Genomic DNA, 26,967 nt, shown 5'->3' with positions numbered 1-26,967 from the left:
TTACAGTATCAAAGACCACTAAAACCATCATACGGGTTGACTGGATTAGCGCTAGGTGTATCACTTAACTAAGTGTGCACCATATACTGAGCCAGCCTCCTACAGTGACAAATAACAATAAAAGTGATGATTAATTTCAATGAGGTGGGGAGATTTATCAGACTGGGTTAATGGCATAATGAACCCCACCAGGTAAAACAGGTTAAGGAGATATAGACATAGAAAGGTGTTGGTACAGGTTGGTATGTTCATCCTGAAATAAGTAAATATTCTCAAAGGAAAGCTATCATCATGTGCAACAAGCACAAGAATCTGAAGCGACCTCATCATGCACTCACACCTGTTTCAGGAAACTGAACGAACCTTTAACCAACAACATACTGTAGTCCATATCCACATACAGGTAAAGGTAATGTCTGTGCCTATGAGTACACTGCCAATTACTGCATAGCCTAGGATTAAGAGGTAGTATGCACCCTCATTAAGAATGACAGTACACTCTGGGTGTCCCAAGTCATACGTTCTCTGCTCTGATTATCAATGGAGGAAAAATGGAGCTCCTCTAGACTTGCATAACTGTAGAGTTCATCTGCTGGAAAAACATAAGTTAATTCGGAAAAAGGACAGGGAGGCAAAGCATTTCTGAGCAGTTCTGATGACTTTAGTCCCAAAACAGACTATGCAACCCCTTCTGAGCTCATAGTTGCAGGTCAAATAAAGTATGTGGTTTCTCTCGTGGACATGAGCAGACAATCAGTTTCATCAAGTCAACATTGAAATCACAAAAGACAATTTATGTATTCTACGATGAGCGTGTATGTATGGAAACACAATGAATATGCTACTTACCAGTATGCATCTGTTCTTGGCATGTAGGGCTGCTGATATTCATATCTATAGCATAGATCGCCGCCTAGTGTTGGGATCCAAATGATTGCACATTGTTGTCCTGGAAGAGTCTTCGAAGTATCACGAGATAGGTGGCTCCTCCCCTGGACTACAGTGCGCATGGGCATCGACTCCATCCTCAGATTGTTTTTAGCCATTGTGGCAAAGATGGAGTGTAACAGTGTAAGCGATGGCCATGCTAAGAGTAAGTGTAAAAAAGTCTGCAGCCGCTACAGGCGCCGGGGAGGAGGGCGGGCGATATGAATGTCAGCAGCCCTACATGCCAAGAACAGATGCATACTGGTAAGTAGCATATTCAGTTCGAGGCATGTGGGCTGCTGAATTCATATCTATAGCATAGAATATATAGCAGTCCCTCCATTAACGGCGGCCGCCTGTGCCAGCTGTAGAAGTCTGAAAAAGTGTTTTAAGAACAGCCTGCCCTACAGCTGCCTGCTGCTTGGAGTGCACATCTACACAGTAATGTTTAGTAAATGTGTGTGGTGTAGACCATGTGGCTGCTCTACAAATATCTTCCAAAGGGATATTACCAAGGAAAGCCATAGAGGCCCCAACTTGCGAGTGGAGTGGGCTCTGGGAGGGACAGTCAAAGTGCGCTTAGCCTTGTGATAGCAAATCTGAATGCACTTAACGATCCACCTGGCTATACCTGCTTTGGAAATGGGGTTGCCTTTGTGCTGGGCTGAAAAGGCAACAAAGAGTTGTTGTGTTTTCCTAAAGTCTTTGGTCCTATCGATGTAGTACATCAAAGCTCGTTTGACATCAAGAGTGTGGAGCATTCTTTCGGCCACTGTCTCTGGGTTTTGAAAGAACGCAGGCAGTTCAATGGTCTGATTGACATGGAACTGCAAAACCACTTTAGGAAGAAATTTAGGGTTAGTGCGCAGCACCACCCTGTTTGAGTGAATCTGCATGAATGGCTCTTGTACAGTGAGCGCCTGCAGCTCACTAACACGTTGTAGAGAAGTAATAGCAATGAGAAAAGCCACTTTCCACGTTAAGAACTGAATCTCACATGAATGTAGAGGCTCAAAAGGTGGGCCCATCAACCTGGTGAGGACCACATTGAGGTTCCATACAGGAGCTGGCGGGGTCCTGGGAGGGATGACCCGCTTCAGCCCTTCTAGGAAGGCTTTAATGGCAGGCACCCTGAAAACGGAGAGATGCTGCCGGTTTTGGAGATAAGCCACTATGGCGGATAAGTGTATCCGAATGGAAGCATATGCAAGATTGCATTTGTAAAGATGCAACAAATAACATATGATGTTGGGAATGGACGCATCAAGCGGGTTGATGTGGCGTTCAGTACAGTAAATGACAAACCGCTTCCATTTTGCTGCATAGCAGGCTCTAGTGGTGGGCTTTCTTGCCTCCCGAATGATATCCATGCATTCAGGAGGCAAGTCGAGGTAGCCAAACTTTAAGACCTCAGGAGCCAGATCGCCAGATTGAGCTGTTGCGGATCTGGATGCTGAATGTCGCCATGGTTCTGCGTCAAAAGCCTGGGTGTGAGGTGCAGCCGTTGATGCGGTACCACGGAGAGTTCTAGAAACGTGGTGTACCATGGCTGGCATGCCCACGTTGGAGCAACCAGGATGAGTGTCATCGAGTGTTGCATCAGCTTTCTTGCAACCAGCGGTATGAGAGGTGCTGGGGGAAAAGCGTACGCAATCTGCCTGACCAGTTTATCTATATCGCATTGCCCTGCGACTGTGGGTGAGGGAACCTGGCGGCAAAGCTTTGGCATTTTGCGTTTTCCCTCGTGGCGAATAGGTCTATCTCTGGATGACCCCACTGCTGGAAGTACGGGTGGAGTACTGATGGATGTATCTCCCACTCGTGCATTTGGTGGCTGTACCTGCTGAGCAGGTCCGCCATCTGATTGTCCGTGCCCGGGAGGTGTTCCGCCATGAGGAAGATGTTCCTCTGAATGGCCCACTTCCACATGCTCTGAGCCAGATGAGACAACTGTGGAGAGTGTGTACCTCCCTGCTTTTGGATGTAGTACATGGCCGTCATGTTGTCCGTCCGAATCAACACGACCTTGTTGCACAGATGTACTTTGAATGCCTTCAGCGCCATGAAGATTGCCATCAGTTCTAAGTAGTTGATGTGCATCTTCCATTGCTGCGTTGTCCATAGTCCCTGCACCGTGTAGTGGAGTACATGAGCTCCCCATCCCTGGAGAGATGCGTCCGTCGTCAGGATAATCTGTGGCACAGGCTCCTGGAACGGTCGGCCCTTGCAAAGGTTGTGTGGATTCCACCAATGCAGAGAGTTGTATGCCCGACCGGTCACCAACACTAGGTCGTTCAACTGTCCCTGAGCCAGAGTCCACTGATGCGCCAAGCATTCTTGGAGCGAACGCATATGTAACCTCGCGTGCGGGACTATGAAGATGCAGGAGGCCATCATGCCTATCAACTGCATGAACACTGTCACAGGAAGCGAGTGTTGCGGTCTGAACTTTTGGATTAGCGACTGGATGTTGTTGATCCTCACTGAAGTTGGCTGAGCCGTGGCCGCCAGGGTATCTATCGTCGCGCCCAGATACTGCCGCACATGGGCCGGCTGAAAGTGCGACTTTGGATAGTTTAGTGAGAAGCCCAGGCCGTGAAGAAGGTGAATGGTGTGGGACATGGCGGCGCACTGCTGGGCTGACTTTGCCTGAACCAGCCAGTCGTCCAGATAAGGGTAGACATGTACGTTCTGTTTCCTGAGGTGCGCCGTCACTGTCGCCAGACATTTGGTGAACACTCTGGGGGCCGTGGTCACTCCGAAAGGAAGGACCTTGAATTGATAATGCCGATTCTGAATGGTGAATCTGAGGTATTTTTTGTGTGATGGATGGAGTGGAATGTGGAAGTAAGCATCCTTGAGGTCCAAGGTTGCGAGGAAGTCTCCCTGATTGAGTAACGGAAGAACTTGCTGCAGCGTTAGCATGTGGAAGTGTGCTGAGAGAATGTACTGGTTTAGGGACCTGAGGTCCAGAATAGGCCTGAGGGACCCGTCCTTCTTCGGGATTAAGAAGTACAGGGAGTACAATCCTGTGCCTTCTTCCTCCACTGGCACGAGCTCTAGAGCGCCTTTTTGCAGCATGACAAGAACCTCCTGCTGCAATAAGTGCAAATGCTCTGTGGACATAGGACGGTGTTTTGGTGGTATGTTGGGTGGAGTGGATGTGAGCTCCAAACAATAACCGAACTGGATAAGTTTCCTGACCCACCTGTCTGTGGTGATGTATTTCCAGACTGGCAGGAACTGCTGGAGTCTCCCCCCGACAGGTGTGGAACGGTCGGGGGGCAGTGACAGGGCGTCACTGTTTGTTGGAGGCGGAGGAACGGGAGTTGTTGTTGCCCCTGCCTCTGCCCTTGGCGCTGTTGCCCCGATAACCTCCTCTACTTTGCTTGGGGTAAGAGGATTGCGCCCCACCTTTATTGAATTGTGTTTGCTGGGACATCTGGCCTCTGGAAACACCTCTATTGCCTGAGCGACGAAAAGTGCGCCCCCTAAACTGTTGGGACTGGAGAGCTCCCATGGACTTAGCAGTCTCGGTATCCTTTATTTTTTCCAAGGTGGTATCCACCTCAGGACCAAATAATCTGTCAGGGTTTACCGGCTGGTTGAGCATGGTAGTTTGGATCTCAGGCTTAAACCCGGAGATTCTGAGCCATGCCTGATGTCTCAACATCACACTGGTGTTAATTGCCCTGGCTGCAGTGTCCGCAACGTCTAGTGCACACTTAATTGAAGCGTTGGAGACAAGCTTCCCTTCCTGGATAAGCATCTCCGCTGCCTCTTTATACTGGTCTGGGGGATGTTGCAACAGGGTCTCTAGCGTGTCGTAGTATGCCCTGTCGTACCGAGCCTAGAGTGCCTGCGTGTTAGAGAAACGCCAGATATTGGCCGCCTGAGCTGCAACTCTCTTTTCTGATGCCTCCAGCACTTTGGATTCTTTGTCCAGGGGAGGAGCTTCACCAGTGGTCTGCGAATTCGCCCTTTTGCGGGCATTAGAAACGACCAGGGAGTCCAATGGCAACTGGCCCTTGATGTAGGTTGGATCGCCAGGTGCCGGTCGGTATTTTTTTTCAATTCTAGGGTTGACTACCCTTGACCGCGTGGGTTCCTTAAAGATGTCCGCAGCATGTTTCAGGACCCCCTTTAGCATCGGGAGAGTCTTCACAGTCTTTTCAGCTGTCGAAAAAGTGTCAAAGAGGAAGTCCACCTCCACAGGGTCAGCATGCAGCTCAACGTCGTGGTTCTTTGCCGCCCTCTCGATCAAGGCATTGAATGCCGCAGAATCCTCAGTGGGAGAGGTCTTGACGTTGTAGACCTGAGGGTCAAGGGCGGGTTGCTGATCCCCTTGGTCTCCTGCCTCCACCCATGAGTCCTGTTGTTCATCAGGATCTGTGTTGGCAGGAAAGTTGTATTCCTCGTCCACATCCCCAGCATCCTCAACATCCGAATAAGTTGGTGAGGGTGTGGCAACTCTTGGAGTCCGAGGAGCCAGTGGTTCGACCAAGACCGGTGAATCCGAAGCAGGCTTTTTGCACTTTAGAGGAATTGTGTATGACTCCAAAGGCTTCGTCGCCGTAATCTTCCGTTTGTAAAGCGAAAGCTTCCCGGTGTCGGCATCGATGAAACGCTCCGACTGCTCCTCTACCAATGGTGGTCGATGCTTCAAGCCCCCAGCCGGGTGAGTAGGCTTTGACCCCGCAGAACCCTGCAAGTTCGCTTCGGGCACCGACCGTGGTGCGAAGGCCTTCGGTGCCACCTTCGGCGGCAACGTGAAGAGGATCGGCGTCGATGACTTCTACGTGGGGACTGACTGCTTCGGGGCGGAAGGTGTCTTGGGGTCTTCCGTCGAAGGCTTGTCCCTGATACGTTTCAGGGAGTCCGAGACCTGCTTCGTAAAGGAAGCGGATAGCTTCGTCGACACGACAGACTATCTTGGTCCACCAACGTGTGAAGACTCGAGCATCGATGACTTGGTCTGTTCCGGCCGAGGCTTTATCGGGTCGGCGGCCTGGGTAACCGTTTTTGGGGCCCCAGTCTTCGGCTCGACGCCCTTCTTGGACTTCGGCTCGACGCCTCTGCTTGGCTCTGGCTCGACGCCCGTCTTGGACTTCGGCTCGATGCCCTTGCTTGACTCCGGTTCGACGCCCTTCTTGGACTTCTGCTCGACGCCTTTGGTCAACTTTGGCTGGACGCTCTTGCCCGACTTCACCGGGTCGACAGCTTTCTTCGGCCTGGGTTGTCCCGACACCTCGGAAGACGAGGGTGTCGACAGGGGAGCAGACGTCTTCGGTTTCGATGGCGTTTCAACCACTTTCGGTTTTGTTGACACCGAAGGTTTCACTTTCGGTTTAGTTTTCGACAAAGGCGGCTCCGCCGAAGTGTCCGTAGGCGGGCCTGGAGGCGGGGCCGTGGATCCTGGTAGAAGGTCTTGGGTAAGGCCGAGTGGCGATCCCTCGACCTGAGCTTTTGTAATTGTTCGAACGGAGCTATCTTCCATGGCCCCATTGTCGTCTCCTACCTCGTCGACGACTTCTTCTACGTCTAGGCCTTCGACATCCACCTGATAATCGTAGTCTATTTCCTCCGCTGGAGGTGAAATCTGCAGCTGAACTTCGTGTTTGTCTGCTTCCTCGCTGTCGAAGATGTCCACCGGTGCCGGGGCCGACTGCCGGGCCTCCATGCACGCCACGCGCCGATGCCGAATCGACTTCTTCGAACGAAACCGTGACAAGCCATACAGTTGGCTTCATCGTGGTCCGGCAACAGGCACTTGTTGCACACCGGGTGGACGTCGATGTGTGGGTACTTCGATCCGCACACGGGACACTTCTTGAACGGGCTCCGTTCCATGTTGCGTCGTCGAAGGTCTTGCTGCGTTGACTGGGCCTCGATCACCGAAGAGTCACGAGACTCCCTGGATGTCCAACTCGGGAAGCGAGTCTGAACAGAACTGGGCACCGAACGCAAACAATACCGACGGTACGAAAAAGGCCTTTTGGCCTCGAAAAAGTTTATGTTGAGTCCGAACTGGAGATAACGAAATTACATCCGAACCCAATGGCGGAAAAAAACAATCTGAGGATGGAGTCGATGCCCATGCACACTGTAGTCCAAGGGAAGAACCACCTATCTCGTGATACTTCGAAGACTCTTCCAGGACAACAATGTGCAATCATCCGGACCCAACACTAGGCGGCGATCTATGCTATAGATATGAATTCAGCAGCCCACATGCCTCGAACAATATTGTACTGATCAGATGAAACTAGAGGCATTTGCAGTACTTCACAACATATCACAATCATTGTCTTCAAACAGATTGGTGCATGTCTAGGAATTAAACTGAATGTTGGAATCGCAGGCACACAGACAAAATAAGTACCATCAATAAGAAGAGGGTGCATAGACACTTCTTTGTAATGTGCACTTCAATAGTGAGTGTTCCCACTTGCAGCACTGAAGTGAAGCGAGAATTCAATGCAACTGTTTTTAATTTAATAAGTTGCAAAACAATTCAAAGTATTATTAGGAATTCGAAATTAAAACCTTAATGGGGCACTGCTCTCAGGTACATTGCTTACCTACTACAGTGTCTTTGATTTCCTTGTGCACTGCCATCAGTTTATCACACACTGCATCCCCAACCAGGCCAAATCCATGCAGTAGCAACTTCAAATCAAACTGGTCCAACTCGTTGTCATCATTATCCCCAGGAATGTAAATCTCAATTCCACGATTTCTCATTGCTCTGGATATCTCACCATGGGCAGGATCCATGGAAAGGAACAACCTGTTGGATACCATTTAAAACAAGATACAAATCACTCACAGGACACAATGTGCACACAGACACCATGCCAGCATAAGCACATTTGCAATCTAGAATATGAACCAGGAAACTGCTACACAACAGAACATGCAATACAAAAACATCAAAAGAGTTAGTGGGCGACTAAGGAATTAATTATAAAGTACATGCTCACTCCCAGCCCCATCCAGCTCTTTCTGCCAATATGTACTGCATGAGAACAAAGGGGCGATAGCATGGGTAGCTGATGGGAGTAGCACAAACAAAGGGTGCCATACTAGGTTACCGGATGCACTAATAGCTACGGCAGTAACAACTATTGGTGATCTTGAAAATTCCAGCAGAGGTAGTATTTTCATAAAAAAGGCAATTACCGTTTTCAGACATTAATTAGTCTATTACTCTGATTTTTTGGAGAACTTAAGTACACATTGAGGTCATAAATGGACAGAAATAGTAAAATAAAGAATCAATGATTGTGAATGTATACATAACAGTTCAAGGTTGCACTTCAGCATTAAGGCCTACCGAGACCAGAAAAAAAAAAATAAATAAATAAATAAATCACACAAGGATTACATAGTACATTAACTGTAAATCACACTTTCAGAAACATATTCTATTCATTTTAATAGTAACAGTAGTTAAATTCATTGTGCCATCTTTGGGCAAAATCATTTTTGGACTTTTTTCAGTTGCCAAAAGAAAAATTGAGACCCAAGATATGATTTAATTTTAACAAGCTTGTTTGTTTTAACAAGAACGTTTCTGCCTATACTACACTGATTATATTGTTAAGTACACCATATGTACTAAGATCTGAATTTACTCAATTACATTTGTTTACATATTTATTGTAGACATCTATACACATGTAGTGGAAAATAGACATAAAAATAAACCATCTTCACACATCTTGAATGGTGAAATGTAACACCTAGATGAGACACTGAGCTCTAATGTTCTACCATTTTAGGTGCGGTGTGAAGAATTGCGGACAAGTCAGGGTGGGCTTTGTCTCCACCAAACCGAGTATTACTCACTTTCCTTATTCTATTAGCTGTTTAGTAAATCATTCCACCTTACAGGAAGTGCTACCATTCAAATGCAAAAGGCAATATTTTACATCTGAAAAGTACACTCAAGCATCACATGGTGATACTCAATTCTTAACCTCTTATATGTAATCTATACAGTATGAAATCCTTATTTGCTACTTTTTTCTCACTGTCTCCAAAGCAAAGAAGGCAGGCTTTACTGCAATGTACAAGTTACTTACCTTCGGTAACGATGTATCTGGTAGAGACTATTCTAGCCGCAGATTTCTTCACGTAGAATTATCCCCAGGCATGAGACTGGATCCGGAAACTTTTTGCCACAGCATCCCTGCGCGTCGCTCGCGTACATGACGTCAGCGAGGTCACATAAGACCCGCGCCGGCGCGCCTACGTCAATTTTCTTCAGAGAACTTTTCCGAACCACAACGCGGAGCCACCAGATAAACTGTGGGAGCATGGGAACAGTGGCCGAAGAGCAGGAAAATTGGAAAAGAGCAACCCAAGGGTCCTCGCAGAACGGGGAGGAAGGGCGAGCCGTGAAGGAATCTGCGGCTACAATCGTCTCTACCAGATACATCGTTACCGAAGGTAAGTAACTCGTACATCTGATAGACTACTAGCCGCAGATTCCTTCACGTAGAATAGATACCCTAGCAATACCCACGGGGAAGGAGGGTCTGCGAAAGGACCCCACCAGCCTGAACAGAACCGAAGGTCCCACAGGGGACCAGATCTGCAGGGCAGGTAAAACCTCGACTCGGGCAGGCAGGAGGAACCCAACAAGCAAAACATCACCGACCCCCAGGAGATGGAGGAGGGAGAAAGAGGCTGTAGAGGGCCGTACACTCACAGCAGAGGAACCAAGGGCAAGGCCCGGAAGGATGAGCACCCCACTCCCCTACAAGGCAACATATCTTCCATCCAATGCCAAGACAGGAAGAGGAGAAGAAGCCTAGAGGCCCCAAGGAAACGAGGGAAAAGAAGGCAAACCCACCCCAAATGGAGGGCGACATGCTAGCCGGAAAGGCACCGACAGTCAAAAGCCGCCAGAAGCAAGAAGAACAACCCGGGGCCCCAGGAAGGCCGGGCAGGCGGCGCCTGACAAGGGAGAACAAAAAATCATCCCAGCCCTCAGAACAGGAGCAGGGGGGATGAGGGAAAGCCCGGGCACACCACTACGAGGGGCCGCGCACACGATCTCAAGAAGCAAAGGAACATACATAAACACCATGGAGAACGGGGACCCGAAGGCGACAAGAGCTCCTTAGCAGAGCGCAACCTATGTAACAGCCACCACTACCCCACATAGGGTACGTTAATTCCCAAGATATGGGAACTCTCTTAGGAAGAGATGGAAGTGGTGTGCTTGCTGCAGAACACAATAGTTCTCCTTCATACAGGCTACCTTCAAACCAGACACCAGTTGTACCAGACGGGTGGGTGTTGTGTTGCCACATTCCATTTGTTACTGGAAATTTCTATCTACATCATGAAATGCAGCTCTTTTCAATCGTCTTTTGTTGATGTCGGGTCACCTAGGTACAGTGAGCTGTGAGGAGCAAATTTGCCAATGGCTCAATCTCTGCGCTCCAGATGCTGCATGCTCTCTAGATCGAGCCAAAGTCTGAATTCCTGCATGCGGTTTAGCTGATGACCCGTAGAGAGCAGGAGAGATTACCGGTCTATAAGAGGTGTTGCACTGTGACTGCAAGGATACAAGACATACTAATCCCAGGAAATCTGCACTCATTACCTTCAGTCACACTTTTTCTGGTGGATACAATGTTGTAATACAGAAATCTCACTTTTAGAATAGTTGCAGGTGCCAGAGAGGGTATGTATTTTCAACAGCAACTGCTCCGGAGTGCCTGTAGAAGGCACAGTCAGAATCTCTGGTGGCCTAACAGCGCCCAACAAGTGACAGCACAGAACCACATACAGGCAACACCAATGCGCTCTGACATTTCTATTTTACACTCCAATGACCTCTCGGACTCCGATCTATCAAGAGAAACTGGAGGTCACAGTATTGCCGAAACTAACTTGGGATCATTTCAACAGGTACAAGAGTCCACTTCAGAAAACGAATATGTTACCTACCTTGTAAGCACCTTTTTTAGTAGCGCGTACTGCTGCAGATTCACATGCTAAGCAAACTCCTGTCATCTAGTGTTGGGCTCAGACTCTACAATTTGTTTTTCTCAAAGTAGTATTTTTATCACTGATGTGACATCAAGTCTTCTCTTCGATAAAATGTGCATGTTTCAATTGCTACACTGATAGATTGGTTAATTATTTCCACCATAATGGCGAGTAAGGATGGAGCTAGTGAAGTTACTCTAAAAGCTTGAAGGGTTGATTTACGGATATGTTTGTGTATCATTCTAAGTATATATTGGTGCAGTCTGAAAGGGGTTGATTACATAGTGCACTTAGACCATGGGATGTCATCGTTCAGCCCATGGATAGGTATTTTGAGGCAAAACACCCACCGCTGTACTCTTGAAAAAAGAGACCTAGTATTCCCTTTATTTGCCTCAATTATTGTCCACTTCAGATTATCCGCTGAGTTGTTGGACTCAAGAAAATCGGAGCACATCTTAATGCTGGTCCTCTTAGAGCGTATTGTATTGCGGTGTCCGGTAATGCGTGTTTAAAGATTACTGCAGGAGCATGTAATCAGGTATATGCAATTTTTCATGTTACAATTGGTATGGTGCCTTGGCTACCATGTGTGCTGCAGACCAATGGCAATTGTCTTGGTAGTTTGTGTAAGGGGACAAACTATGCACAACCTACAGGGATAGTGCCCCTGTACATGGGGGATTACCCAAAGTGTGATCTGGCGTTCCTTCGGTGAACTCGGTCAAGTGTGGACAAGTATGTCTCGCAAGTTGTCTGTGCGTTTGCATGCAAAGAGGGGTGCATTGCCCACCTCTAAAGTCTGTGTGTTCAAAATAGCCCTATTTAAAAAAAAATATTTTCTGAATGTTATTTCATAATTGGGTGAAGGTTGCGACATGTAAGCTCGTCCATTGATGATTTTTCTTTGTTTTCCGGGAGGCTGTCTCAATGGTTATTCTTCGCTCTTTTGTATGATCTTATGGAGGGTAGTGGCGATCTACCAAGTTGGATCTCAGGGTAGAAGCTTGTAGTTCATATTCTTTCAAGGTGTTAGTTACAATGAGGCGAAGGAACTGGCCCACTGGGAGTTTGTCCCGTACAGTCTTCGGTTCATGGTTCATAAATTAACAGGCTGTTCCTATCAGTGGGCTTTCTGTAGTTGGTTGTTAGTAACCTTCCTCTGGAAATGAGAAGGTCCCGAAAGGGTATAAATTGATCTGAAACAGTGCTGGTGAACTTCAGAAAGAGGTTGAGTGTGTTAATCCAACCACAGAATTCAGCACAGATATTGACATCTCCTCACCAGAAGACAAGCACATCATCTATGTATTTGCACCAGGTAAGTATGTTCTTAAATAGGGATTTTCTCCAACGAGGATATGGTCACCTTGAAATGCCGACAAGTAAATGCAGGCCAGGCTCGGAACAAAGGTGCTCCCCATGATAGTGCCCTGCACCTGATGGTAACGTTGTCCTTTGAATTGAAAAATATTCTCATAGAGAGCTAAGGCAGCACATTCCAGGATGAAGCTGGGGGTGTTTTGGATGAACAAGGTGTCTCTGTCATGAGGATAGCCTCCAGCACTTTTACCTTGCTTCCTGAGGATTGTTAGTGTACATGGCTTTGACATCTAAAGTGACCAAGAGATCGATATTCTAAGGCTCCGTGAAGCTCTGTATGAGGTTCAACACCTCTGTAGTTTCCTTCAGGTAGGTAGGAGTCTTCATCACAATGGGTCTCAGAAAATTATCAAAAAGTGTACTCGAGGAGCGGGCCGATCCCTGAGACAATGGGTCAGCCTGGTGTCAAAGTGACACCTTTGTGGATCTTGGGAAGAGTGTTAAAGTAAGGAATCCTGGAGTGGGTGTTATGCAGGAAATCAGCCACATTTTTCATGATCCTTTCGTCTGCTCCAGAAATGAGCAGTTGGATTCTGGTAGTTAGGCTAGCCGTGGAATAATGCCAATTGGAAAATAATAGTGGGTGTTCTGTAGTTGCCGTAGACATTTGTCGTCGGTCGAGAGATCCTGGAGGACAATGGCCCCACCTTTATCAGCTGGCTTTATGACAATTGTGTCGTCCTCCGTTATTCCTCATATGAGTTTCTTTTCTTGGTTGGATAAGTTGTGGAAAGGAGGACGTATGGTAGACCTATCCAACTCCTTCAGAACCGTATTTTCGAAGGCATTGTGGACGATGGATGAGTAAATTTGGACCGGTTGCGTAACCCTGAGTCATCTGTCGTAGGGGGTGGTTTGTCTTGTATTGAGGCACACAGTCTGATTTTGCGGAAAAACTGTTGTAATTCAAGGTTGAGGCAAAAAGGTTATTCCTTAGGCATAGGAACAAAGCCTAGCCCTCGTCTCATCACTGTTCAGTTTACGCGAGGAAAGGTTCATGACCTGTGTTTTGTCACAGTTGTGCGACTCCTCAGCAACATCTGTGCTTCCGGTTCCTGCCAGTGTACACTTTTATGCGGCCTCATTGTGCATGCAATACACTTATCGTCCACTTTAGAAGCTTTAGGTTTTGTTTGTCAAACCTTCAGATCAATCCTGGATAGCTGTGGCTCTGTGCAGCAAGGCTTACACAAAGGTACAAGTGTAAAGCATGTAAACATCATCAACAAAACAAGACAACGAAATCCGACACCGGTTTATAAAAATAGACTGTATTTTCATGTATTTTTAGACAACACAAGGAAAAAGCTCCACAGCCGACTTCTGGAGATGCAGAATTTACAAGGTATAGTAACTCAAACCATTTCACTCAACCGCAAACAAGTACTGGCAAATTCAGCAAATTTGACACTTAGAAACTTTTTTAACTAAAAAGTTTGGACTAGGTGTAATGCTGTCACTCATATCACTTTAGGGGACCAACTCCAGTGGGTAGCAGTCAGCAGGTGAAGCAGTCTCTAGTCCGTTCCGGGCCCTTTTAACATTTGCATGGCTTTCCTACAGATCTAGTCTTGATGCAAGGGATGAAGGATGATGAAGATGCTCAAAGGATGCCGTGGATGCGATTAGGTCGATAAGGGGCTTGCTGTGACTACTCCTCGGTCCCCGAAGGGGATGAGGTGGTACTGGTCACAGGGTTAACAACCCTCAAAGTCCTCTTGTTAGTAGCAGAAGTCAAGTCTCCACTTGAATACAAGTCTTCCAGTATCGCAATCATGGCCCAATAAATCCTGGGTTGATAACTCATCCTTTGGTGGACCCAGCCGACTTTCGACGACACCTCCAGGTTCCGCGAACCTGGGTGCAACTTTGTGTGACAGGATCTGATCACTGGTACTGCACTGCGTCTGTTGGAGGTGGGCTGCAGACGTTCGGCTACCAACTTGCCCCAGCAAGCTCCTCAGCTGTTGTGCCCTGTGCTGTAAACGGGCGGCAGCTCACTTACTCTTGGAGTCTCTTGGCTTTGACTGGGCTCTACAGACTACTTAGCCTTGAGCAGGACACAGCAGAGAGTCCCTCTCCTTTGCTAGCCACCAGGTTCAGCAGGTGGAGTCCACGCAGGTGCAGCCTCTCTGCCAGTTCCACAGTGAAGCAGGCCAGTCCTTCTTCAGTCCTCCTTCCAGTCCAGTAGAGACCCGAGTTCAGAGTGCCAGGGTACCCTACTTAAGCTCATTAAATGCCTTCAGGGCAGAAGGTATTTGGTAGCCAATGGGCTAGCGGGTTCCCACCCACCAGCTGACCACTTCCAGCGAAGTTTGGCATTTGGGCATCCCTGGATGCACCATTCTGCCCACTTCCAACATGGCAGTACCTCTCTCCCAGCATGTGGAGCTCCCTAGCCCCGCCCACATGTGTGGCTACCAAGGGGGCTACAAGCCCCTGGAAAAGCGGTTTGGCAACTGGTTTCCCCTCTCCTGTCCCAATGCCAAATGGCTTCCTACAGGGGTGAGGTGACACCTCCTTCCAAAGCAGGCCCCCATTGGATCCTTTCCTGTGAGTCGTTAGCACATCTCCCCAGAAAGGCAGAAACGTGTCTCAGTGACAGGACCCTATATGCAACCAGTATAGTCAAAGGGGACTAAAAGGAACAAAGTGGCAACTTTGCAAAAGCTGCACACTGCAACTAGCACACATTTTCATGACAACTTTGTAAAAGTCATGGGGAGCTGGGAAACAAACCAGGGCGCACTACAGGAAGAAGGAGGGAGGGGGGCAATCATGTGACTGTGACTAGTAACAATACAAATGTTGATTGTAACCCCATTGGCAAGGACTTTAGCCCCCCCATGTAGGACTCTTGTAAATGGTACCCCCGGTACCCAGGGCATGAGTACTAAAGAGGGTCCCTAAGAGCTGCAGCATTTATTATGCCACCCAAAGGGGCTCATACACAAACTGCATGCAGACTGCCATTGCAGGATGTGCCAAATGGTGCAAGCTATTCTGCAATCATGACACTTCCAACTCCCTGTGTGCAATGCCATAGTGCAATGCCAAAGTACACTACATGTACTATATGCAAGTCTCCTCTACAGTAGGCCCTAAGGCACGGTGCACTATAGTACATGTGAGGGCATGAGCAGATATGCCCCAGTGATGCCTAGTTTCATAGCTAGGTATTGCAAGCGATCAGGAAGCCATTTTAAAGGTATGTACTATGCACTGGTCATTAAAAGTCACACAGCTACATAATGACTTCACCTCGTCTTAATAAATCTGTACTGAAGCCAGTACCAGATGTATTAAGAAGTGCACCTGAGTGCAACTTGGAGGTGCACTCGGAAGCCACAGTTGTCTCTAGGTGTGTTGACTGACTGGTATTTCCAACCTGCCACCAGAGGCTGGTTTCTAGCCCCCTGCAACAATGCCTGCTCTGCAGAAGGTGTGCTCACCACCTCCATTAGCATGGAAAGCGATTTAGCATATCAAGGTCAGAGGCTTCAAAGCCTTTCCTGCCTTTGACATGCAACTCTGGCTTACTCACCAGACCTGGGGCCCATTTGGCACCAGAGCCGAAGGGAAATTGGATATTCAGGAGGCGTGTTTCCCTCATAGTCTAGTCACAACCCTAAGGAAGGCTACCTCAAAGGAACAGCAAAATAAGTGTTTCACCATCTGGATTTGTGGTGAAATAGGGACTTCTGGCTAAGGATAATGCCCACTCCCCAACAGGAAGTCAGCATATTGGGGGCGTAGTCGCTACAGTGGCAGGTAGCCCATTGGCTACTACCATATATTCCCCTAAAGGCCCCTAAGTTGAGTATTTAGGGATCCCCCAGACAGCAGGTCCTCAGATTCGGCTTCCTTGGAACTTAAGGACAAAGAAGACATGACACAGTCAGAACCACTGAACTGGTACCGAAACAGACGCCAAACTCTGCCTTGCAGCGTACTTCTCAACAAATGCAAAGGCTCGAACTACAGCTGTGCATCTTCCCCAACACTTAAGAGGACTGTTTAGTCCTTTGACAACCAGCTATAATCTCCCTTGGAGAGGAGGAGCCACCCCCGCCCCCTCATCTTCAGGCACCGATCGTATCTGCCCGGTGCACCATATGGTTGTCCACTCGGCCCACTGAGATAGAAACACTTCAGGAGGAGGTTTCTGTGGCTCTAGGAGGTCACTTCAGTTCAGTAAAACTTTATTTCGATGATTAAAAACGATCATAAAAATTCATTATACAAATTCATCAATTACATTTCTGAACCATGAAACATTAAAAACAAAGTTTATACAGTTAAAAAATATGATATTATGTACATCATAGCTCAACCTCTCGTGTTTCTTAATTTTACTGCAACTTTTAAAAACCTCATAATAGAGCATAGGGTGCGCATATCAGTTGCTCTTTGCAAAAACAGTAATGCAGTTTTGGCATGGCGAAATTTTAGCTCTTTAAAAATGTCTACAAGGAATCTACGACGAGGGATTCGATAAAAGGAACATAAAAGTACAAAATGAAGGGTGTCCTGCGGAGACCTATTGTCGCAGCCGCAGGCACCCTTCTGCTCAATTGTTAAAGTAAAACCAGGCGGATAAGCTAAAATATTAGGTAACAAATTGAGCCTAAAACGGCACATTAAAAATCTATCTTGCTGATTATACATCAAAAATAAATAGGGTTCCATAACCTCCCCGTTACTTACTAAGCGGTGTGCAACTACTGATGTTTTTAGTAAGTCAGAATTTTGTCTGCCCAGATCATATTTTTCTAATAACAATTTTTTGATCCGATATTTACAGGAGGTGTCAATCAAGGTCGGATCCCTGAACAGTATCTGGTGATCTATGCTCCATAGTGTGTCCGTGACATAATTTAACCATGGGATTTGAAGGCACTTATCTTTTTGTAAACAGTCTTTGGCTATTATCCTGCTTAGCTCCGCTTCCGGATTTACCCAGATTCGGAGCCAAGTCAAGATAGGTCTCACCTTAACCTGGTCGGTGATATATGGGATCCCAAGCTCAGTGTGTGCAATTCCTGCTGGGATACTCTGTGGTGTCTTCAAGATTTATTTTCCTCTACTTGTAATTGTCTTACATCCCTAAAACCCCAGACCTCTGCCCCGTACATAGCCTTTGCTGTGCTTACCGCTCTGTATAAATTCATTACTTGTTCTGGTGACCAGCGACCCAGCCTGCGGGCAAAGTTTAATATAGCACCGTTTGCAGAGACCAGTTTTCTACACCTTTCCTCAATTAAGAAATCAAACTTGATCTCCCCATCGAATAGAAGACCCAGGTATGAGAAGGTGGTTACGGTTTCCAAAATGTGGGCCCTATTTTAAATACATATTTCTTGGGGTTTTTTTTGCCCGCCACCATTACAAAGGATTTGCTCAAGTTCACGGAAAGATCTAAGTTGTCCATGAACTTCACAAATCCATCAACAAGATGTTGCAAACTCAGTGCTGTTCGTGCAAGCAGGACCGCGTCATCCGCGTACAACAGTACCGGTATATGACGCGATCCTGCTTTGGGGCAGTCAGTTTCCAGAGCAACCAATGTTCTTTCTAGGTCATTTATGTACAGTGAGATTAAAAAGGGAGCAAGGATACACCCCTGCCTCACTCTGCTAGTGCACGGGAAGGGATCGGTATTACCGCCCCCCCCGGCGCTATAGCGGACCTTAGCAGTAGTGTTCCAATGTAGTTCTTTTAGAATGTTTATAAGTCCAGGATCAATTCCCAAGTTACTCATCAGGGCCCAGAGTTTATTCCTATTTACGTTATCAAAGGCCGCAGCCAGGTCCATAAATCCCATGTAAACTGTTCCGTTGCTAGCCTTTGTGTATTTGACAACTAATAGGTAGAGGTTGAGACATTGATCGCTGGTTGATTTACCCGATCTAAATCCATATTGGGTATCTACTAGGGCAGTGGTTCCCAAAGTGTGCGCCGCGGCACCCCGGTGCGCCGTGATTAGAAGCCAGGGGCGCCGCGGCGCAGGATGTGTATTCAATGAGTGATTGCCAGAGAAAGCCTCACACATGCCAGACATTGCCCCGCAGTCTTGGGATCCCCCCCAGAGTTTGGAGTGCACACGGGGGACAAGAGTGGGGGGGACAAAGGGACAAAGGAAATTCTCCTCTGTGATTAACAGGACCATTAGCGCGCGAAAGCGCTATGCATAATGATGACCTTGTAACTGCATCCTGATACCTGTGATCAGGCTGCACGCTTGTAGGGGCTAAAGGAATTTAACACCCCTGCCTCTCCCATCTCTCCTCCGTCCTCTGGCCTGTGTCTGAGCCCAGGCTGCTGCAGCTCGAGCTGCTGTTTCTGGCGTCTTAACACATACGTTTTTACAGGTCTTCAAAAGCGCATTTACGTTCCTTTGGAACTGGTTAAGGAGGGTTTGTTGTTTTGTTGACTGATTCCAGTATCCCATGTGTCCCCACTCTGCCTATTCGATATTTCACACTTTTTATTTTATTTTTACTGCCTCAGTGGGGGAATGCATGTAGTGAAAAGACATCTCACAAGTAGGGACTACACATTTTCCCATGTTCACAGAGTCTGCAAGAGAGCATTTTGTTAAGAATAAATTGTTACTTCATTTTCATTTTTGTTGTAATTTAGCCGTTAATGTTGGTTTTCCACAAGGGGATGTCTGGGGAGTCCATAGGATCGCCTTTATCCCACGTAGAAGCAGGCAGGGTCAGAGGCCTGGTGGAGAGTGTTAGGTGGGTGGGTGGGTGCGGGGTCAGGGGCCTGGTGGAGAGCGTTGGGTGGGTAGAGGGTCAGCGGCCTGGTGGAGAGCGTTGCGTGGGTGGGTGCGGGGTCAGAGACTGTTTACGAATTTATGCTGATGTGAAACGCCTCTTGCGCGTGCTCTTTGTAATTTTACTACGTCATCTGATTCAGTGCTCCCCAAAAGCAGCACAAGTCCCCCTACCAAGTATTTGTTTGCAGTTTTATATAGCGCAAACTCCACCGTAAGGCATCAGAGCGCTTTACATTAGCGGCATTTACGTTCCAGACGGACACATTCATTTTTAGACACGGGGAGTCCATCATGCTTTTGAAATGGTGCCATTGTTCCAGGTGGCAGCCCCCTCCATTGGGTGGGAAGGGTGAAGGGGGGTGGCCGAGAAGGGTGCAAGGCAGAGGGGAGAAGGGTGCAAGGCAGAGGGGAGAAGGGTGCAAGACAGAGAGGAGAAGTGTGCAAGGCAGAGGGGAGAAGGGAGAAGGGTGCAAGGCAGAGTGGTTGCAAATAAAGTTTTATGATAGTGATGGCTACTCTCTGAATCCTTCATCACGTCTAGGCTTTGATCTTCATGTAGACCAGTGGTTCCCAAAGGGTGCACCGCGGCACCCCGGTGCGCGGGTAAAAAAATGGTGGGGAGTCACGGCCAACTGCCAATTAGGTCAAGGGAGCCACGGGTCAAAAAAGTTTGGGAACCACTGTACTAGGGTGTGGTGCTCTTCTGTCCATGCGGTGAGGCGGTTTAAAACCGCCCTACCCAGTAGTTTGGCTGACACGTCTATCAGCGATATTGGTCTATAACATTGAGGATTGTCCCTACTCCCCTTCTGAAAGATAGGGACAATCAATGCTGTAGACCTGGATCGCGGGAGCCCAGATTTTATCGCTTCATTTAACACCCTAGTCATAATGGGCGCCCAGAGTTCAATGTTACTTAGGTAAAGGTCTGGTGGTGTGCCATCGGCCCTGGTGCCTTGTTTCGAGTCAGACCTTGGATGGCCTCGGTGATTTCTTGTAATGAAAATTCTAGATCCGTCGGCCGTGCCCCGCCCCAACCCTCTACCAAAGCTGTATCGCAGGGGTGGTTGTAAAGGCCCTTAAAATGAGTCACCCGCTGCTCCGGGAGTATGTTAGTACTAATCACCGGGGCACTGCTGTCTTGAAAACAGGGCCTGTTGATGATTTTCCAAAATTCAGTATAGTCCCTGTTTTCCTCTGCTTCCCTCAGGTCGGCCCAGACTTCGTTTTGCAGCGTGGTCTTCCTCTGTTTGATCTGGGTTTTGTAAATAAGTCTACAGAGGGCTACTTTCTGCTTGTCTCTCGGGAGAGTCTTAAGGCAGAGTTTTAGATCCCTCAGTGCCCGGGAGCAATTAGCATCAAACCATCGTGGTTGTGTTATTTCTTTTGTGGGACCTTTAGTTTTCAGTAGTCCATCAATCACATTGGATAGGGACTCGAACGCTGAGACCACCTCACTGCCCTCTACTGTCAGTTCTAAACAAACATGTATTCGATTTTTTCCTCTTTCTATTAAGGTTCTATAGAATTCCTGGCCATTGATTTTTGACCATCTTAATCGTCTCCCCTGGTCCGTTGGCCGCACCTCAATGTCTGCCAGATCACTCCTTATTGAGAGACTATTATACAAAATGTTGAGAATTAGGGGATTGTGGTCACTAAAGGGACTCCAGTCTGTTCTCACCTCTTTAACCTGATCTTTTGCAAAAGTAGATATTATCATAAAATCTATAATGGATGAGCAACCTCTGCCCTTGAATGTTGGTGTGAGAGTACCATCTTGTTTCGGGACCACCAGGTCTATTGTGTGCGTAAGAGCATAATTGTCTAAACTTAATTAGTAATTTTCCCTCCTTGTTATGCTCAAAATGTGGTCCGCTTTCTATTGGGCAAGATGACCAGTCGGGGCTTACGGGGAGAAGTTTTGGGCAAAGGTGGCAATTAAAGTCACCCATGACCAGGACAGTTGGTTCCGCACCCCCTTTCCTTTGCTCGGTTTCTTCATTTAATCTGCTCTCTAGTTCCTGGATAACTACATAATTCCCATCTACAGGCCCCGAGTTGTAAAAATTTAATATCGACAACCTCAGCCCTTGCCCTTGGAATACCACTGCCTGGAGAGTATGTGTTGAAAATGGGATCCCTGGCTGGCCAGGGCTTGCGCCAAAGTCAGCCAGAGACCACCACTCCTAAGTCAGGGCAAGGGAGTTACACGCCAAGATAACCCCTGCTCACCCTCTAGGTAACGTGGCGCAAGCAGCAAGGCTAAACTTGGAGGCGATGTGAGTTAAGTATTTGCGCACGCACCCCAGCAACAACACCCAAGGCCCACCACAAAGGAAACTCCACACAAGGTTATATAAAAATAGCCTTTGTATTACACTAAAACACATTAGATAAGAACACACACTTTACAATGTGCCAACAGGCACGGGCAGAATTTACAGGGGATATGTACAAGACAGGGCCACCTGGACCACTGTCAGGAATCAGCACTTTTTAGAAGTAACACTTTTAGAAATAGCACTTAGAACATAGCATAGAAAATCACTGTAGCAAGAAATAGCACATAACCAGTAATCACTGGTAACCAGGACCTCACTAGCACCACCTGTACTAGGAGAACAACCACCTAAGTATTACAATACCTGTAGGGGTATAAGCACATAACACATGATGTATAACATACATTCAGAGGTGCAAGGAAGGAAAACACATGATGCAGAATCTACATTCAGCGGTGTGAGAACAAGGCACATGACGCATAAAAACACATTCAGAGGTGCAGCACAGTAGAACACATGATGCATAAAAACATTCAGAGGTGTAGCAATAACAATTGCGCAGAAATCACATTGGCACATAAATCATAAATGCGCCAAACCCACAGAAGTCACCACCTGTGACAGTCCCTAGGCCTGTCGTGTATTTCTATAGGTTCTGAATCAGTCCCCCTATTCCTGACCCTATTCTGGTTAAACTAACTATCAAGTTAACTAACAGTCAGCCCATGAGGCAAGAAAACCCCATGATGCAGATACCGTTATCTGACGCAGTCACACTACGGCACAGGAACGTGTTATCTGATTAGGTCATAACGCTTGAGATCTAATTAGACAAGCGACATTCCTCCAGCCCCTGATAAGGCATACGACGTTCTCATAACAAATCAAACCTATGACAACCTGGATAATCCGTGCGGCCATTGTTTTGATTTCACAGAGAACTTTTGCAAAAGAATGTGCTAACGAGCAAGTCGTATGACATCTTTATTGACGTACCTATGTCCATCCTTACGTCAATCTCGGCACCTTTAAGGTATAAATATTGCCGACCTTGCCCTATGCAAACACACGCGTGGTGACAAGACGGAGCAGCCATACTTGCCGAAGCCGAGAGCAGAAGCAGACCCCGCTGGCGCAGCCCCGCCTTCCTGACGCGCTGAGAGACGCGCTGCTATCTCAAGCCGAGAGACCCAGCACCGGCGCTTTCGGGCAGCCCTCGCAGGCAGCCTGGAATATCGAGAGCAGAGAAAGAGATACCATTCCTCATTCATCCTAAATTCCAGGTACAGAACTGAATAACCCCTCACAGAGAATTCTTTAGTTATTCACTTGGCAAAAACAAACTTAACTTAAACTGTAACTTTCTATTCCCGCCCACGCATTAGACTTAGGTCAGGTACACGGGGTAGGCGTATTTAGAAACACCAGTTGAGTACGTTTAGTCAAATGTATATGTGTATGTAAATATATTTTAATCATGGCTCAGAAACCATATCAATGTTTTTACAGTATTATTTTATACTATTGCTTTTAATGTATGCACTTTACTTAACTATAAGTATTGCAATAATATCGATCCATTTCTCATGTATGAGAAAAGAGACTGATCAATAAATAACACCTTTTTATTGAACACGCCCGTCTCTTCCTTTTCTCTACATTCTGATGAGACTAAGAATGCACGTACTGACTGAGTAAAATAATTGCCTTGTGCTCACACGACTCTCGAGATTGACTCTTGATTAGGGGAGAGCAAAGTTGTCATGTTCTATGGTTGTCAGAAACTAAATCCCTTCTTGTCTAATCAGGGAAGTTAATCCTTCCTTGAACATTCGAGAAAGTTTCTAGCGAACTCTGAGCTTAGCTGGCAAACCCAAAAATTAAGTCTAGTATCGACAGTAGTAGACCTAGTTAACGTCTGGCCTAGGCCTTTACTGCTGTAGGTACTATTCCAATGCGCAGAGCCTATTGGGAAGATAGGAACTACACTACATGGCGCCCAACGCGTTTGGAAAGGGCGATAAAACTAACGTAAGACATTTAGAGTAACTCAGTCGTGCTTTCTCACTCAGACCCCTTTTCCCAAATACTCCAAAGACGTCTGGAGTGGGTGAAAGGTTATATCCTCCAAAACCTCGCAGGAGGGAACTCCTATGTATGGTTCTTGGTCAAGTCAACGTTGAAGGATAAACAGTTCCAAAATATTGTACATCTAATCTTTGTTCCATAAAGAAACCTGATCTGCAAACAAACATAATACCATCCTGTCTGTAAAATGGCAGAGAGTGATGATGAAAGAGAGGCAGTTAGATTAGCAACTGAACTCGCAGATGCTGATGCTACCATGCAAGCAGCAGACGCGGATATAATACTCATTCCGGTCATTAAAAGGAGATCTATAACCTTAAAACTTATAGAAAATAGACTGACACCTAGAGGTGGCACAGTCATATTCGTAATTGAGGCACACGAATATCGGCAGACAGAGGTATACTATTCATGGATACATTTTCCAGCAGCAAATGCTGTAACAAAGTACTTCCACTATTACAAAGTAGAGGAACCTCCTGAAACGTACACTCCTTTCGAGGAGGTGGAAGTACCACTCAAATTCCAAGAGCATTTGCTCTTATTTGATGGCGCCCTAAAACATAACAATCACATTACAAGGCTCGGTCCTTTAGGAAGACCAGGAGCAACGTGGCCGGTCTTAGCCGGTTACACACCACATCCAGACATCGAAAGAATGCCTGCAGCAGAGCTGTTAATACAGCTAAAACAACTACTAAAAATTCATAGACAATTAGTTCAGTATGTAATGCGGACTTCAACAATTCAGCCAGCGATTAAACTTCCACAGCTGACCCCTCACCAGGGGAACACAAATAAAATCACACCACAGAACATCCAATCCTGCCTAGGTAAAGTTCCAGCTAAACGGGAACAAATACCATTCTGGTTGGCACAGAAAATCACCCAAATAGAGGCGGTGTTTCCTGACACCACCCCGCTGGAAAAACACAGGATTCTGACTATATGTCTCCCAATGGGAATCGCACCACACATTGAGGACTGTGACACTTGGGGTACAGTCTTTGCTTCCATCTACACAAAAACGCACGGTGTTCCATCCATTTCGGTAATACCAGATGTGCTAAAACAAATTCAAGATGAATACGGTCCAGAACCTGCTTTAACTCTTGGTATGAAATTACTAAAAGACTTCAAGCAGGTCTCGGCTATATTACTAGCCAACATAAAAGGTGAAGCAGCAAACGTGGCGATCCGCCAGAGGTTAAAAGAGACAGATATAGCAGACCAACCAGCTGAAATTGCCAGAATCATAGAAAAATCCTATGAAGAACTAGGCAGAGATAGTCTAGGTGGAATACCAGTAAAACCGCAACTGACTACAAGTCCAGAAAAAATATTTTTTAATAATAATAATTCACCAAAAAAGAACTGGGATGGAAACAAACAATCCAATCCTAAAGAAAAGAAATTCCCGTCCAGAGGAAGGTCTCCGAGGCGAAGAGAGAAATCTCCAAACCAAAGACAGAGGTCACCGCAGAGTGACCCCTCTGGGAATAGATATAACCTTAGAAATAGGGATAATATTAAAAAACCTGATAGATAAAGACATTGATACACGTCCCTCTCAATCTTTTCAGAATTCCTCGCAGAAATCGGAAAGAAGAGGACGATCAGAAGAGCACGCCAAGTCCAAAGACAAGGAATCTGCTCAGCTAAAAAAGAAATTACAATTTCCAAAAAAGAAGGTAGCCAGTATCAAGGTAGTTAACAATGCCGAGAATACTGAGGACACAACTGAAAAACGGAGAGTGGGCTCAGACAATGCTAGACAGCGCAGCAGAGGTGAGCATAGCTCGCAAAGTCCTTATGAATCATCTGGAGACAGTGGACACGAATGAATACCTTCAAGTGGAAACTGCAGACACCAGAGTTAGCAAGCCCCACAAAATATACGAGATAACATTACGTATAGAGGGAGATAAGACTAGGAAAATAAGGGGACTATTTTGGGATAACCTCTCCAAAGGCTATGACATCCTTCTAGCTGAAAAAGACTGGCCACCAGAGTTTGTCAGGAAATGCCCTCATGGCGAAGAAGTAATTATGCCTGCCTTCTCGAATCAAATACCGATTCATAAAAAATACACACTTGCTAGAAAGTGGGCAGTGGCCTTAGCACCTGCTTTATATAAAAATCATGTAGGATGGGATGAGGATTCTCCTCCTCACAAAATCCAGTTAAAATCACAACCTACTGCACAAAGGCAGTACCCAATTAAGCAAGAAGCTAAAAAACAGGTAAATGAAATACTAGATCAGCTAGAATACCAGGGGGTGATTGAAACTTGCACCTCACAAATGAACAATCCATTGTTTCCGGTCTCCAAACCAGACAATTCGTACCGTCTAGTTTTGGATTACCGACACCTTAACACATGTTGCAAAACCTTTGCAGTGCAAAACTCACACAGTGCTGCACTAATGAATAATATAGTGCGCAAAAAATACAAAACAACCTTGGACATCTCCAATGGATTCTTTTGTCAAAACATAGCACCGGAGAGCAGATATTTAACTGCATTCTCAGTAAATGGCACTCAAAAACAATTCTGTCGGTTAGCCCAGGGGTACAAGAACAGCCCGGGGGTATTCTCAGCGAGAGTAACAGAATTACTACAACTATATGATGATGAAGCGTTATCTTATGTCGATGACATTTACTTAACAGATGATGACTTGGAGACTCACTTGAAAAGGGTGAACACCATAATACTTGGGTTCGCTGCAGAGGGTTACAAATTCAACTTCAAAAAGTCCAGAATTGCCCATCTAAAAATTCTATACGAAGGATATGAATTATCAAGTATAGCCTGGTTGACAATTTTTTAAGAACTAGAAGAATTAAAAAATCTAAAATATGAAAAGACGTATCCTCTGCCAATCGACATTCTGCCTCTACGACATTACGCCTGTGTAATCTATACAGACGGACATGCTCAACCCTCCGTTTGGGGAGAACAAGCATACAATCCCACATGTGAGATTACAAAAGAAGTGTGGCGCGGAGGTAAACTAAGACCTCTATTAACAAAATCACACTCAGTAGAAACTAATTCAGAAAAACAAACTGAAATAATAGCTTTGAAAATGGCGCTAGATAATGCGGATCGCGAATTCCCGACACTTATAGTGTCAGATTCATATTACTGCGTCAAAGCATATAACAAGGATTTGCAGACATGGATTCAGAACGGTTACAAAGATGACACAGATGCACCAATAAAGCAGAAACTGCTCTGGGAACAAGTAGCTCTTTTGAAAAAAGAACTACCAAAGACTCACGTGACACACTCACTGAGTCATCAGCGTGATGGCGTTCACGTTGTGGGGAATTCATTGGCTGAAACAGCCACAGCGGCAGCCACTAAACCAGCTCCCGTAGATCGAAAAAAGCGTACATTAAAATACATTGACGGTGAAACAATGCTGGCAGTGAAAACGTCATCAAAAGGCGACTGCTCAGCGTTACCGATCAACTATCCA

The 26,967-nt window shown here is 46.5% G+C and overlaps 1 protein-coding gene across 1 annotated transcript in view; it reads right to left on the bottom strand.

The window, feature by feature from the left end:
* The window catches only part of MDN1 (midasin AAA ATPase 1), a 2,221,312-nt gene that overhangs the window by 1,110,079 nt on the left and 1,084,266 nt on the right, over positions 1-26,967 (bottom strand). The window contains exon 46 of the mRNA XM_078648266.1: positions 7,509-7,717. Within this exon, the coding sequence (XP_078504392.1) occupies positions 7,509-7,717 (209 nt within the window). The remainder of the gene's footprint in view (positions 1-7,508; positions 7,718-26,967) is intronic.

This window comes from Lissotriton helveticus, chromosome 6 (assembly GCF_964261635.1).
Source record: "Lissotriton helveticus chromosome 6, aLisHel1.1, whole genome shotgun sequence".
In the NCBI taxonomy this organism is placed as follows: domain Eukaryota; kingdom Metazoa; phylum Chordata; class Amphibia; order Caudata; family Salamandridae; genus Lissotriton; species Lissotriton helveticus.
This window is presented reverse-complemented; position numbering and strand designations above follow the sequence as displayed.